The sequence below is a fragment of the Aquarana catesbeiana genome, linkage group LG07 (assembly GCF_042186555.1).
Source record: "Aquarana catesbeiana isolate 2022-GZ linkage group LG07, ASM4218655v1, whole genome shotgun sequence".
NCBI lineage: Eukaryota > Metazoa > Chordata > Amphibia > Anura > Ranidae > Aquarana > Aquarana catesbeiana.
Window position 1 is genome coordinate 107,298,249 of NC_133330.1, and position 16,254 is coordinate 107,314,502.

Consider the following 16,254-nt stretch of genomic DNA (forward strand, 5'->3'; position numbering starts at 1 on the left):
GCAACTCCCGACTCAGGATGTAGTACAGTTGAACGCTCCCCTTAGGGCTAAGGAGCTCTTGGAGGCGTTGGCGCTCTCCTCTCCTGGTAAGTCTCCGGGTTTGGATGGCTTGCCGGCGGAGGTATATAAGCGCTACTCTGAAACTCTATTATCACACTTAAAGGAAGTATTTGAAGATGCCAAAAAAATAGGAAGTTTACCTCAATCCATGAATGAAGCTATTATTGTCCTTCTTCTTAAACCTGATAAAGAGGCCCATCTACCAGACTCTTATAGGCCCATATCGTTGTTGACAACAGATGTAAAACTGTTGGCAAGGGTGTTGGCCACAAGACTAGCTAAAGTCATCCACAAAGTGGTCCATAAGGACCAATCCGGGTTTATTCCATCGAGATCCACAGCCCTTAACATAAGAAGACTTTTTCTCAATCTCCAGATCCCTGTTGACAATCCTGGCAGTAGAGCAATACTATCATTAGATGCTGCCAAGGCTTTCGACAGCGTTGAATGGCCGTACTTATGGGAAACTTTGAAGCGCTTTGGCCTAGGAGACAATTTTATTCAATGGGTTAAACTGCTGTATTCGGCCCCTACGGCTAGAATTTGTGTAAATGATGATCTGTCAGATTCATTTCCCCTTTTTAGGGGTACGAGACAGGGGTGTCCACTTTCACCCCTGTTATTCGCTCTGGCCCTTGAGCCACTGGCAGAGGTGGTAAGATCCTCACCGTCTATTGTGGGTTTTGTCAGAGGACCAGTATCTGATAAGATCTTTCTTTATGCAGACGATACTTTACTTTACCTGGGGGATGCGGAGGCCTCACTTACAAATGTGATGCAGATAATACAGCACTTTGGTTCATTGTCGGGATTCTCCATTAACTGGAGTAAATCTGTCATTCTTCCGGTGGATGAGCCAATGGTTACTTTGCCGGACAGTGCAAGGCCGCTTAAAGTGGTCTCCTCATTTAAATATCTAGGAATACAAGTGTCGGTCAACCCAAAAAAATACTTAGAAGATAATTTACTACCCCTTTTTAAAAGACTTCAAATGACATGCAATACTTGGTGTAAACTCCCCTTATCAGTAATTGGTAGAATAAATTTAATCAAAATGGTTTGGGGACCTCAACTTTTGTACATTATGCATAATTCTCCACAATGGATACCGTAGGTGGTTTAATCGTATTGAGACACTGTTTAGATCCCTAATTTGGAGGAAAAAAGTTGCTAGAATAAGTCTTTCCACCTTGCAGTATGGTAAAGATCGGGGAGGAGCTGCGGTTCCCAACCCTAAACTATATTTTTATGCTTCTCAATTACAACACTTGCGTGGTCTTGGGTTGCTAAGTGATTTTGACTCGGTTGAAAGCATGCTGCGAACTGGAACACTAAATACATCAGTGCTGGCGAATTTGGAGGCGGGATTGTTACACCTGCCACAATCGGCCCCCACCATAGTTCTTCTCAAAAAATTATGGTCCACGGTCAAATTTAAATTAAAAATTCTGGGCTTTCTAGCAGAAACCCCTCTGTGGAACAATCCGAATTTAACAGAAGTCTATAAACTAGAGGGATTCCAATTGTGGAGGAACGCCGGGATTCATAATATTTCTCAGTTATTTCACCAAAACATTTTAAAATCTTTTATGGAGTTGCAATCAGAATTTGGGCTTCCTAGACATCAATTTTACCGATACCTTCAGTTACGCCATGCCCTTCAGATTCAAGGCCGGTCAGCTGTTCTCTCACTTGTTACTCATCCCCTAATAAATGACATTTTCTTTGGTCAGGAAAAAAAGGGCCTAATTTCTCACATTTACTCACATTTGCTTTCAGCTACACAAGACACTACAACTTTACCATGTAGATGTAGATGGATAGAGGACCTGGGGGAGGTGAGTGAAGACACATGGGACATATGTCTTTAGACAGGGCCATTAACTTCTGTATCACAAACACATAGGCTTTCACATTTATTCTTACTACATAGAGCTTATCGTACGCCAATACAATTACATAGATGCGGTAGCAGAGATTCTTCCTTGTGTCCTGAACGTTGTGGAGAAGAGGGGTCACTGATTCATTTGATGTGGCGCTGCCCCAAATTGCATTGTTACTGGGGCGATGTTACCGAGATAATTTCATCAGTATTCCAAATTAGGGTCCCCCTGGACCCCCTGATATGCATTTTAGGAGCGATCGATGAAGAGGTTTATCCCCCTCCCAGTAATATAGCAATAATCAAACTATTATATCAGGCTCGTAAGCTGGTGGCCAGATTCTGGCTATCAGTAAATGTTCCAACCAAAAAACAATGGATAGAACAGGTAAATTATATCCTTATCAGAGAACATCTAACATATCAGCATAGAAATGCATCTCGGAAATTTAATTCTATATGGCAACCCTGGCTGGACTCCCCGGGATTGGCACCCCCACAACTTATTATGCACAGGATATTTCAAGTTTAAGAGAGTACTGCTTGTCTGACAAGGGTAATAATTGGTGTATTCATATTTTGTTTCCATGAGATTGTATCTATTTGTGCAGACCAGAAACAAGGTTTACGGTTAGATGACCAGTTGGTCGTCTGGTAGCTGTGTTGGGTGGGAGAATTTTTACTCTCTTACACAACACGGTTTGTTATTATATAAATGTAAAATCTATTTGATGCCACTGCTGTAACAAGCTTTATTTACCTTAATTACACATAGTCGAGAGGGCATTTATTGTTCTGAGATTACAATCTATACGATGGCATCTTTAATGCTCGGATGTCTGTTATGTAATTTGTCTTTTGTGGCTCAATAAAAGAATTTTCTGATTTAAAAAAAAAAAAAAAAAATGCAGTGTTAGTTTTACATTAGATGTAACTGGACGCACACCTTCTAAAAAAAAAGTTCAACTTTTGTTTCATCAGTCCACAAAAGTCTTAGGGATAATCGAGATTTTTTTTGGCAAATGTGAGAGGAGCCTGTGTGTTCTTTTTGGTCAGCAGTGGCTTTGGCCTTGGAACTCTCCCATGGGTGCCATTTTTGCCCAGTCTCTTTCTTATTGTTAAATCATAAACACTGACCTTACCTGAGGCAAGTGAGACCTGCAGTTCTTTAGATGTTGTTCTGGGTTCTTTGATGACCTGGTTGAGTCGTTGTTGTGCTCTTGGAGTCATTTTGGTTGGCCGGCCACTCCTGGGAACCACTGTTCCAAGTTTTCTCTATTTGGTTTCTCCACCATGGTTGGCTGGAGTTCCAAAGCCTTAGAAATGGCTTTGTAACCCTTTCCAGACTGATACATGTCAATTACTTTTGTTTCTCACCTGTTCTTGAATTTCTTTAAATTGCGGCATTGTGTTGCTCTTTTTTAGATTTTTTTTTTTTTTTTAGCATGCTTCACTTTGTCAGACAGCTTCCGTTTAAGTGATTTCTTGATTCTACATGTCTGGCAGTAATCAGGCCTGGGTGTGGCAAGTGAAATTTAACTCAGCTTTCTAAAAAATTTGATTAATTACAGTTCATTTACCCCCCATTTAACAAGGGGGGTAATTACTTTTTCACCTAGGACAGGTTTGGACAGCTTTTTTCCCCTTAATAAATGAAATTGTCATTTAAAAACTGCATTTTGTATTTACTTGGGTTATCTATGTGTAGTAATAAAATTTGTTTGATAATCTGAATCTTTTAAGTGTGACAAATATGCAAACAAAATTGAATCAACAGGAAGGGGTCAAATACTTTTTCACACAACTCTGTGTGTGTGTGTGTATATATATATATATATATATATATATATATATATATATATATATATATATATATATATATATATATATATATATATATATATATATATATATATATATATATATTGTATGATAAAGATGACCACCTCTGAGCCTGGGCTCCCCCAGACCTGTCTGCTACTACCTGCTGTTATTAGATATATTTAAATCAGCAATTCTCTTTCGTGTCTTGACAGGAAAATCAATGGAATACCTCCGCTGTTTATATTTCCGCATGAAGAATGAAGTTTTCTGTGGCTCACGCCCATATGAGTCTGCCCCACTGGAAGAGTTTCTTAAAAAAGAATTTGGGGAACAAACAAAGATGACAGATGTGACACACCCTAAGTGAGTTTTCCAATTTGTTATATGCTATACTTATACTGTATATGTCTGGTCCTCTTGTGTTTCTTTCTTTCCTGATTTATGCAATAGGGGCTGGATCACACACTGTTTTTATTTTAGATCGCTTTAACTGAGGCAGTGTGCATCGCACTAAATTGCATGCTACTGCGGTACCATGCAATCTGGTGCCCGCAATTGGAGACCTGCGTTTGGGGTGTCATTAACAATGTGTTGTCATTCTCAGAAGATTGCAATGGTAGTGCATTTTAAATAAGGTGCGGGAAATGCATATGGCCTTTCCCACTCTTCTGGTGTGAACCAGCCCTAAAGGGAATGCATATGTATTTATGTTCTCTAATTACAAATTTTTAGTTGTTTAAATGTGAACTGTTGCATGTGAAGATTATGTAGTCTTTAATTCAGCCAGCAGGTGGAGCTCTGGTCTTCTTTCATTGCTTTCTGTATTTTTACATGTTCACTAAAGCCTGGTAATGGATTTGGATGGGTCAGGGTGAAATTTCAACACAGAAATGAATAGGATCAAGGACTCCCCTATCAAGACAGCTCACTAGGAAGGTTCAGTGAAAGAAATCTGTCTGAAAGTCACTTCTGCTGTGCTGTCTCTTAAGTTAACCCATAGTGCTTTGGTAATGGTTTTCATGTATTTAAATCAACTTTTAAAGGATATAACCTTAAAAAATAAAAAAAAAGTCGGCTGAACTTAGCAGACGTGTGGGAGACGAGCTCCTGCATTCCGAAGGTAAATCGTCAGAATTGTGGCTTACAGCGGCCCTGCCCAGATCTCAGCACAGACACCTGTGTCCCCTAGCCTGCCAGGGAACCACCTGGGGCCACTGGTGTGGAGCACATCCCGGTTTCAACCTTCAGAGGGACAGTCCACGGCTCTAAGTGGAGCGGTGGCCATCTTGCTCCACCCAGCGGCAGCACCACCATCATCGCCACTAACTCTCCTGCCCCCTCCTCGCAAACAGTTCAACTGTGCGGCCTAATACCCGTGGCCAGCGGCCACCGAGACACCGCTCCTGAGCCATCTGGAGTTACCATCTGGGATAAAGGTGAGAAGCGGCCATCTTGCTACTCCCGGACACACACTAGCAGCTTCCGCACCTCTCCTGTGCCTGATACACACCCCACAGCATACCGGGAACATCACGACTGTACAGAGTGAGACTCCAGTCGAGGATTACAGGGATCCCCTTGGCGTGGGTAGCACAGATGGTGGTCGAGGCCCTGTCCCCATACCCATGTGCGGCGGCAATCTTGCTCCACCCGACAGCACGATTACTGGGACTTTTCTAACCCCCCTGAGCCTGGATAGCTCCATACAAAGTTAACAGAACTGCCCAGCATATCTGTGTTCCAGATATAGTCCTCATCAAAGAACCCCCTCTTCCCCAAGAAAAGTATAACAAGTAATTCTGCGCTGCCCTGAGGAAAGAAAATAAGCAGCTAACACGGCCAGTAGGATATGTGCATATGAGGAAAAACAGAGTAAGTGTAGCGCTAATACAGGCAACCATAAATGTCTAGCATAAAGACAATAAAGTCCATAGGCTAGTAAACCTCTAGATATAAATTAGACAAAAGTCCTCCATGAATGTGTAACTCGTATAAAATGAAAAGTAATAGTCCATAAATAATGCGTGACTTCATGTGTGGGACATATCAATAAGTACGTGACATCTAAAGTGAAGAGAACCGACAATGAGGAGGCTTACTGGATCGATTGGACCCAAAAAAACATACGCTTAGTTGGGTCATACAGGCTTAGGTGGTGAACAGCTGTGGGAGATCTGGAGGAGTTGAAAAGATGGAGGTCCTGGGATGAACCGTGGGCCGGTGTGTCCCTCAAGGTGATGTCAGAAAGCAGATGGCAGTAGCAATAGGTGGAGAGGAGAAAGGAAAGGCCACATAGTGTAAATCCATAAAAAATGTAACAAATTTATTAAAAAAACTAGGAAATACACTCACATGTATATCTTTAAAATCAGCGCTGTAAAAGTAAAAAAGGCGGCAGTGGGGTCCTACCCGACGCGTTTTGTCTCCTTGGACATCGTCTGGGCGATGCCAATCGCGAGTGTGGCGTGTCAGTCTGATATGCCACATCTCCAATCATGATAAGGAGCCTCTGTTAGAGGCTTCTTACCACGTGATCAGCTGTGATCAATCACAGCTGATCATTGTGTGAACCAGGAAGTGCTAGAAAGCGGCATTCCTCGGGTCGTGCTGACAGGGAGAGCCGATCAGCGGCCCATCAATTCTACATATCAGTGCCTCCTCAGTGCCGCCTCATCAGTGCCCATCAGTGCCGCCTCATTAGTGCCCGTCAGTAAAGGGGTAAATAACATTTTATAGCAGAAACTGAGAAAAACATTTTGGTATTTTTTAGTTTGTTTAGAAAAAAATAAAAACCCCAGAGGTGATCAAATACCATCAAAAGAAAGCTCTATTTGTGGGAAGAAAATGATAAAAATTCAGTTTGGGTACAGTGTTGCATGACCGCGCAATTGTCATTCAAAGTGCGACAGCGCTGAAAGCGGAAAATTGTCCTGGGCAGGAAGGGGCGAAAGTGCATGGTATTGAAGTGGTTAATTGACAACTCAAAGTTAAGAGCTGGTCTACAACTTTAAAATGACTTTAGTTGGTATATCATAGCTCCTTTTATACGAACATATACATTCTACTTCTTTCCAGTTTTCAATATATAATATACAGCATGCATTTACAGTGCCTTGCAAAAGTATTCACCCCCCCTGGCTTTTTACCTATTTTGGTACATTACAGCCTTTAGATCAATGTTTTTTTAATCTGAATTAGATGGATCAGAACACAATAGTCTAATTAGGTAAAGTAAAATTAGAAAATTATATACATAAAACAATTTTTCAGGAATAAAAAAATAATTGGCATGTGCGTATGTATTCACCCCCTTTGTTATGAAGCCCATTAAAAAGCTCTGGTACAACCAGTTACCTTCAGAAGTCACATAATTAGTGAAATGATGTCCACCTGTTTGCGATCTAAGTGTCACATGATCTGTCATTACATATACACACCTTTTTGAAAGGCCCCAGAGGCTGCAACACCTAAGCAAGAGGCACCACTAATCAAACACTGCCATGAAGACCAAGGAACTCTCCAAACAAGTAAGGGACAATGTTGTTGAGAAGTACAAGTCAGGTTTAGGTTATAAAAAAATATCCAAATCTTTGATGATCCCTAGGAGCACCATCAAATCTATCATAACCAAATGGAAAAAATATGGAACAACAGCAAACCTGCCAAGAGACGGCCGCACACAAAAACTCATGGACCGGGCAAGGAGGGCATTAATCGGAGAGGCAGCACAGAGACCTAAGGTAACCCTGAAGGAGCTGCAGAGTTCCACAGCAGAGACTGGAGTATCTGTACATAGGACAACAATAAGCCATACGCTCCATAGAGTTGGGCTTTATGGCAGAGTGTCCAGAAGAAAGCCATTACTTTCAGCAAAAAACTAAATGGCACGTTTTGAGTTTGCGAAAAGGCATGTGGGAGACTCCCAAAATGTATGGAGGAAGGTGCTCTGGTCTGATGAGACTAAAATTGAACTTTTAGCCATCAAAGAAAACGTTATGTCTGGTGCAAACCCAACACATTACATCACCCAAAGAACACCATCCCCACAGTGAAACGTGGTGGCAGCATCATGCTGTGGGGATGTTTTTCAGCAGTCAGGACTGGGAAACTGGTCGGAGTTGAGGGTAAGATGGATGGGGCTAAATACAGGGATATTCTTGAGCAAAACCTGTACCACTCTGTGTGTGATTTGAGGCTAGGTTCACCTTCCAGCGGGACAATGACCCCAAACACACTGCTAAAGCAACACTTGAGTTTTTTAAGGGGAAACATGTAAATGTGTTGGAATGGCCTAGTCAAAGCCCAGACCTCAATCCAATAGAAAATCTGTGGTTAGACTTAAAGATTGCTCTTCACAAGTGCAAACCATCCAACTTGAAGGATCTAGAGCAGTTTTGCAAGGAGGAATGGGTAAAAATCCTAGTGGTAAGATCTGGCAAGCTCATAGAGATTTATCCAAAACAACTTGGAGCTGTGATGGCCGCAAAAGGTGGCTCTACAAAGTATTGACTTTAGGGGGGTGAATAGTTATGCATAGTGACTTTTTCTGTTATTTTGTCCTATTTGTTGTTTGCTTCACAATTAAAAAAAATCTTCAAAGTTGTGGGCATGTTCTGTAAATTAAATGATACAAATCCTCAAACAAAGCATGTTTTTTTTTTTCTTTTTTTTCTGCCACGTCAGTTAACTTTATCCAGAGACTGCCTTCAGAATGATATTCATATATTACTAGGTGGCTGGGCGGCCCTCAATGTAATACAGCACCTCATCCCAAAAATTGAAAATCAAACCAAAGAAAAGGGAATACAGGGATTATAACGGTGCCAGGGCAAACACAATACATTCAAAAGTTTTTTTTAAAAAGAGTAATTTTTATTAATACATAGAGATTATAAAAAATAGACAAAGAAATCACAAAAACATGGTGTGCATAGACATTAAAAACATATCTGTAACGAGCTTCACGTTGCTTGGCCTCAGGAATGTAACGGCCAAAGCAGTAGATAGGTATTTTAAGTGCCCGACATGTTTCGCCAGTATTGGCTTCTTCAGGGATAGATTGTTAATACCTAAAGCTCTACAATAATTCTATAGAAAGAAATATGACAATCCGTATACATACTAAGACAAATGATACATTCATTGCACAAGAGATATCAAAGATCTAAACATACATATGTTTGCGAACTGTCAGTGTAGGCCAGCCCCCACCACCACCCAAAGAGCGCCAAGAGAACCTCCCCACACATAAGGCACCAGATGCCCAAGACACCCAACCAGACATTCTAAAGATGGAAATCAGGTACCTGCAAATCACCAGGGGGGTGTCACACACCTCTCCAGGGCCAAGCCTCCAGCATAGATCACACTAGGTAGCTGCAGGGAGCAATAAGAATGACCTGGCCAAGTGTACGTCTAAAAGGTATAATTATTTGTAGATAGATTAATTATCAAAAGGGGTCAAGTATCCTCCATTAGTTAATAAAAATATATAGGACTAACATAGTCTCAAGTTGCTTTACTTACAAAGAAATACTCCTTGAAATTAATAGCAGGACACCGATAGATCCCTAGTGTTGAGGGGAGTTTTTTCTTTCAGCCACAGCAAAAAACGTACTCTTTTTAAAAAAACTTTTGAATGTATTGTGTTTGCCCTGGCACCGTTATAATCCCTGTATTCCCTTTTCTTTGGTTTGATATTCATATATGTCTCTAATCCAGTCACATCATTGTGGCCTTTCAAAGTTTTTTTTTTTTTTTTTTTTTCTCCTTTTTTCTTGTAAAGTATTGTATTACCATATGCGTTTCAGTGTATAGGTAGTTACAGTGGTGCCGCGATACAAAGTGCATAACCTACATCCTGCCTCTCAAAGCCGGTTGGCCACATATCCTCATATTACTATTGTGCATATTTGTGCATTGATACTTTTCTCTCTAGTAAACCCATCCCCCCGCCCCCCTGTGACCCCCCTGTGACCCCCCCTTGTTAAGCCCCCGTATTTCCAAAGCACGTACAGTGGCCAGCATTGGTTCAGTACATTATTCTCTCTCTGCTCTAACCTCTAAGCTACTACTCACTCAGCCTCGCCCCATTAGTAGGGGGGCAAGTATTCTCAACACTAGAGTAGCACTGATGACGGGCAAGGCATTGCTTGGACCCACGGGTTCCACATTCTCGCAAACTTATTATAGTTGCCTGACCTAGTGTAGAATGTTCTTTCACTCCACACTGTGGAGTTGACAGTTCTAATCCAATCTTCCGGGGTGGGGGGAGTTCGTGATTGCCAAGACTGTGCAATTAGTTTCCTGGCTTGGAACAAGCATCTTGCTGCCGCTACCGCCGTGCTTCTGTCTCTCAGTCCATTAGTAACATGTCCCAGCACACAGGTCTTGGGATCTAGTTTTGAACGTGGTGTTTATTTTCTTTATAATCTCAGGCCAGTACCTGACTAATTTTGGGCACCTCCAGAACATATGAATTAAATCGCCTGTGCTTCTACATCTGGGGCACTCATCATTGGTTCTACGACCGAACATAAAAAGCTTTTTCGGTGTGTAGTAGGATCTGTGCAGCAGCATCAGGTGAGAGGCTTTTTGCGAGGGAGAGACCGACACCTCTGGTCCAAGTTCCAGAATCCTTTTCCACTGTGTGTCCGTAATTTCCCCCACATCAGCCGCCCACCTGTCCCTGCCCCCGGGAAAGCCTACCTGCGTGTTTATTTTCTTTATTAGTTGGGTATATATCACTGTGATTAACCCCTTAGAGGTCTCTGATTTTATTATTGTTTGTAATAATGGGATCTTACACCATGTGGGGGGTTGCCTTCCAAACTGCTTGCTCAAAGCGTGTCTAATCTGTAAGTAGCTATAAAATACGCGGTTTGGCAACCCGTACTCGTGCCTCAGTTCCTCGAAGGGTTTCAGGGTGTCCCCCTCATATAACTGTGTCAGCCGGCGTATTCCACTCCTTTCCCACAACTTATTCCTATCAACAGATAGTAATTCCTGCAGGTACCTGTTGTTCCAGATTGGTGAGTATTCTGAGATTCCCTTATACCCCATTATTCGCTTGGCTGTCTGCCAGACCTTAGTGATCATTTTAAGTGTCGGAATCCCTCCTTGTAATGAATCTGCCTCCAGTGCTTCAACTAATGAACTATGAGGGCTTCCCTGTAGAATAATTTGGACGCTCTTACCTCCCCCTCCATCAGTGGCACATCCGCCAAGTTGTTGTAGCTGGGCTGCCAGGAAATAGGTAAACGGGTGGGGGACCCCCAGTCCCCCCTCCGTAACGGGGCACTGCAGTTTTTGTAGGCCTATCCTGGCCTGCCCTTTTTTCCAAATTAATTCCCTAAAAAGGGATTGGATTCTTTGGAACCACTTCTCCCCAATCCACACTGGGGAGTTGTGGAGCAAGTATAACAACTGAGGCAGCCATACCATTTTGATCAGGTTGGCCCGGCCCGCCGTAGATAGAGGGAGTCTACTCCAGATGTCGCATTTTTTTTTAAATTTCAATAGAAGAGGGACCAGATTGTCCTCAATAAACGCATCGGGGTCTTTGGACAACACAACACCGAGGTACTTCATTTTCCCCGTGACTCTTAGTTGGGGTAAGCTCATTGAAGTAGGGTTGGCCGATGGATCGACCGGCAGGAGCGATGATTTCTCCCAAATAATGGTCAGACCTGAGAATTTTCCAAAGTCCTCCACTAAATGGATTACTTTCTCCAATGAGGAGGTCGTGTCCCCAAGGAAAAATAGAACATCGTCCGCAAAAAGCGCTATTCTCTCTTCCTCACCTTTTCTATGAAAACCCCGCAGTTCGGACGATGATCTCACCGCTCCCGCCAATGGCTCCATGGCCAAAACAAACAGCAAAGGGGACAAGGGGCAGCCCTGCCTCGTCCCTCTTTCGAGGGGGAAGCTTTCCGAATAATCATTGTTTATCTTGAGTCTTGCCTTTGGGTGGTTATATAGGATTTTTAACCAGCTGATGAATACGGGGCCAAATCCAAACCTCTCTAGGACCCACCAAAGATATTCCCACTCCAGGCTATCAAAAGCCTTGGCGGTGTCCAAAGACAATATGGCTCTAGACCCCGCGTTCTCCGCTGGTGCCTGAAGGTTCAAGTAGGCCCTTCTAATATTGGTACTGGTAGACCGACCGGGGATAAACCCCCGATTGGTCTGGATGCACGAGTTTTGTAATACATTTATTTAATCTGGATGCCAGCACCCTTGCAACAATCTTGCCGTCCGAACACAGTAATGATATCGGTCTATATGAGGTGACTTCCAGTTGGTCTTTCCCCTCCTTTGGTATCACCACTATGTCGGCCTCCAACATTGACGGGGGTAACCTTCCGTCCTTAATCAACTGCTCCAGTACTTTTAAAAGCTCCGGAAGTAGCACCTCCCCGTACTTTCTGTAGATCTCCAATGGCAAGCCATCCGGGCCTGGAGATTTCTGGCCCGACAGCTCCGCGACAGCCTTTTGCAACTCCTCCAGGGTCAGGGGAGACTCCATCTCACTCCTGTCCCTTTCCGAGAGCACAGGCAGCTCTACCCCTTCTAGAAACCCATTCATGTCGCGCCGGTCCGACCCCCTGCGCGACCTGTACAGATCCCTGTAGAACGCAGAGAAAGTCTCTAGGACCTCGGCGGGATCGGAAGTAATTGAATTAATTAATTGAAAAAATGGCAGATGGGGATAGGTTAGACTTAGTTATAAGTGCCAGCATCCGGCCCACTTTCTCCCCTTCGCCAAAATAATTTTGTTTCTGGAAGAGTCTTTTGTTTTCTACTCTTCTATTAATTACTTCTCTATACTCTTGTTGTCTGCTGAGCCAGACCGCCTGTTTTTCCGGGATTGGGTCCGCCACGTATTGTGCTTCTGATTCCATAGCTTCCCTACTAGCCCTCTCCTCCCATTCCCTTGACATTTTCTTAGCTATGACAACCTGCTGGTGTAATAGTCCCCTAAGGAACGCTTTTAAAGTATCCCACACCACCCCCGCAGGGGCTGTATTTGAGTTAAATGTTACAAACTCTTTTAATTTAGAGGTTACTTCTACTGAGCTGCTTATTAAGTCCAACCATAATGGTTTTATTGTCCACCTTTTCCGGCTAGATCTAGCATTTAGGTTCTGAGTCAAGGTCAAGGGAGAATGATCTGAGATACCCCTCGGCTTGTACTCTATGTTCCCTATTAATTGCATAGCATCACTATTGCCTACTGCCATGTCTATGCGCGAGAGAGTAGAGTATGTCCCTGAATAACAGGAATACTGTCGGATGTTTGGGTTGTGGGATCTCCATAGGTCGCACCACCCAACCTCCTCCAGAAGTTGGCCTAAGCGGCCCTCTGATAGCCTTTCCGCCCGGTTCATGGGCGGGAACCGATCCAATTTACTATCCAGAACTGTATTAAAATCCCCCACTAATATAATCGGTACGTCTACCTTGCTTTCCACAAACTCCAGCAGGTCCAAAATGGTCTCTGTTTCAAACGGAGGAGGGATGTAAATATTTGCTATCACCAAAGGCTGATTTTCCACAACGCAGCTCAAGAAGACATAACGTCCCAGCGCGTCTATTCTGGCTTCCCTGCAGGAAAACGAGATGCCTCTCCCCACCAATATGCTCACCCCTCTTGAGAATGAGGTATAGACTGAGTGATACTGTTCTTGGAATTTGTGATTCCGAACATGTAATTTAGTATCATTAGTGAGGTGAGTTTCCTGCAGACAAGCCAGTTCAACACCATGAGCTTCCATTGCCAAAAATACTGCTGCCCTTTTGGCAGGATCACCCATGCCCCTGATGTTCCAGGAGCCTATCCTTAGCGTTTTAAAAGGCATCTAAGATAAACGAGAAAAAACGACAAAAAAAAAAAATAACAAAAGTTCATTTGTGCATTTGTGGATACCAAGCTTATCGTGTACTCTGTGGTTGTGTTGACCAAGAAAGAGTAAAAGAAAAAATAAGAAAAAATAAGGTGGGGGGGGGGGGCAAGGGGCCCCCACATCCAGGGGACCCCCCCCCACGATTCCTAACTGCAAATACAAACCACTTGTGCTAGTATGCTTTACATTTATTTTTATGGACCAATCCTTCGTAACTGTGTGTGCCTTACATTTGCCCCATTGCCTATCCCTATGACTCACTATAAACCCCCCTTCCCCCCCGCCTTCAGCTTTATACATCCCCCTTCTTCCCGCCCTTGTTCGTGACCCCTCCCCCTGCCTAATTAGGCTAGCCCTGGGGGCTGCACTTGTGACCTTTTTCCCCCCTCCCAGCCGTACAAAAAGTGACTCCCCACACATATACTGAAGAAATACATTGTGACTCGCTACCGCACTCATCCCCCCCTCCCCCCCACCCTCGACCCTCCTCCAAACCCTCAAAACAACATGCATAACTAGTGGGATCACATCCTTCATCCGTGCTTCCATCTCTCGTGCCCCCCCCTCCCCCTGTGTCATCTGTTGATTACTGTGAGGAAATCAAAAGAAAAAGGAAAAAAAAGAGAAATAAAAAAGATCAAAAAAGAAAAAGTTGCATTTTCCTCCTTTCCTGTCCAGGTTTAGGTAACCTTATTTAACCCTTAACTCTGTAGGCCCGTTTTGTTATCTTCCAGCCATTTTGTTGCCCCTGCTTTTGTGTCGAAGAAGTGGGTAGACCCTAGGGCAATGATGCGTAGCCGTGCAGGATACAACAGGGCGTATTCTATATTATGAGTCCGTAAGTTACGCTTAATGTCCCTAAATTCAACCCTTCGTTTCTGGAGGTCTGGGGAATAATCGGGAAAAAATAAGATCTTGGCTCCGTTGTGCAGAATATCCCCCAGCTCTCTGGCCCTACGCATCAATGTTACCTTATCTCTGTAGTTGAAAAGCTTCATTATTATTGGCCTGGGATGCCCCCCTGATGGTGGGGCCCTAGTTGGCACTCTGTGGGCTCTCTCAATAGCAAAAAGGTGAGAGAAGGTTTCCGTCCCGAATATACCCCTAAGCCACTTCTCCAAGAACTCCTCGGGATGGGGACCCTCACACCGCTCCGGTAGGCCTACCACCCTCACGTTGTTCCTACGGGACCTATTTTCGATTTCCTCCATTTTAGCTTTTATAGACCCATCTGCATTTTTAATGACTTGAGATCTTGCTTCAGTGGGGTTAAATCGTCCTCAACCTGGCTTACTCTCTCCTCCAGTTCAGTTGTTCTAGTAATAGTCCTTTGCAGTTCTTGGCTTACCCTAATTATCTCTTCCTTTAGTCCCGTCAGCTGGTCGCTCAGGTCGCTTAAGGAGGCCTTACAGGAATTGACAGCTCATAGAACGTCTTTCAGCGTGGGTTCAGCTTCTGCTGGTGCGTTTTGCGCAGCAGCATTGCTGGTTGTTAATCCCGCGGGGTCGCCTGCAGAGCCTTTACTAGTCGCCGTTTTTATTGTGTGCGTTGCCGCTGGCCCTTTTCCTAGGCTCTTCCTGTCCCCTGAGCCCCCCGCTTGCGATCTGTCCTGCTGCTGCTGAGTGTTTTTAGATGGTGATGAGGTGGAGGGGTGAGCGAATTTTTCCAGTTTGGCCGCTGCTGCGACTGCTGCCTGGTTCACCTTTTCTTTTGAAGTACGGGTCATTTGGGAGCCAGTGTTATCCTGTTGTTGCAGTTCCTCTCCCTTTTTCCTAGTCATGGCTTATTATATAAGCCGGGGGGGTGTATAAAAGAGTTTAGCCGCTCGTGGGGTTAGTACTTTCCCCCCCCCTCTCTTCTCTCTTCCCTTACTCCTCTTCTCTTCACTTAGTGCTGTCTCAGACCCAGTAGTGTCCTTCTAATTTGCAACTGCCACTAGGATACTTGTACAGGCTGATATAGCAGGTGTTTCGACACTGTTAGAATTATATAGTGTAGCGAAAGGTTAGCATCTATCTAATTAATACAGCCCTCCACCAACCATCAAGAAATATCTTTTCCCAAGTAGCCACAGATCGCTGTGTGATAGTGTAGCAGGCTGCTTAAGCCAGCCTGAGCTCAAGACAGGTCGTAGGATAGCAATGTATCGGGCTGCCTGGGCCCACCTGTGCCTCCGCCCCCCCTTCGTCCGTGACAATAGACTGATCCTTGGGGAGAGGGGAGAGACAGTCCGCTTCTGATACAGCCACTGATATAGCCACAAAAGTTGGTACCTTAACGCTGCCGGGTACCTGGGCAGCACAGGGACGCTCCTAATGGTGGCTCCTTTCACTGATAACACACGCCGTCCCCGCCGCCTCCCTCCGCTAGTGCCGAAGCCGTCGCCCAGGCAACCGCTCCAAGCAGATAGCCCGAGCTCCTCCTCTCCACTCCGAGGGCTCTAATATACGGCTTCTCCCGAGCGGCTGGGTTGGTGTTCCAGCGTCGCGCTCCGGGACAGGCAGGGACAGGGGAGCCGAGCAGCTGGGCAGACCCCAAATTCTGTGGGGGGAGAGAGCTCAAACAGCCGGGTCAGGACGC

The 16,254-nt window shown here is 44.2% G+C and overlaps 1 protein-coding gene across 4 annotated transcripts in view; it reads left to right on the top strand.

Annotated features, from left to right (window-relative positions):
- Positions 1 to 16,254, top strand: part of PLA2G6 (phospholipase A2 group VI) — a 256,973-nt gene that overhangs the window by 173,338 nt on the left and 67,381 nt on the right. For all 4 annotated transcript variants that reach the window (XM_073592600.1, XM_073592601.1, XM_073592599.1 and 1 more), the window contains one exon: positions 3,979 to 4,129. In XM_073592600.1, the coding sequence (XP_073448701.1) occupies positions 3,979 to 4,129 (151 nt within the window). The remainder of the gene's footprint in view (positions 1 to 3,978; positions 4,130 to 16,254) is intronic.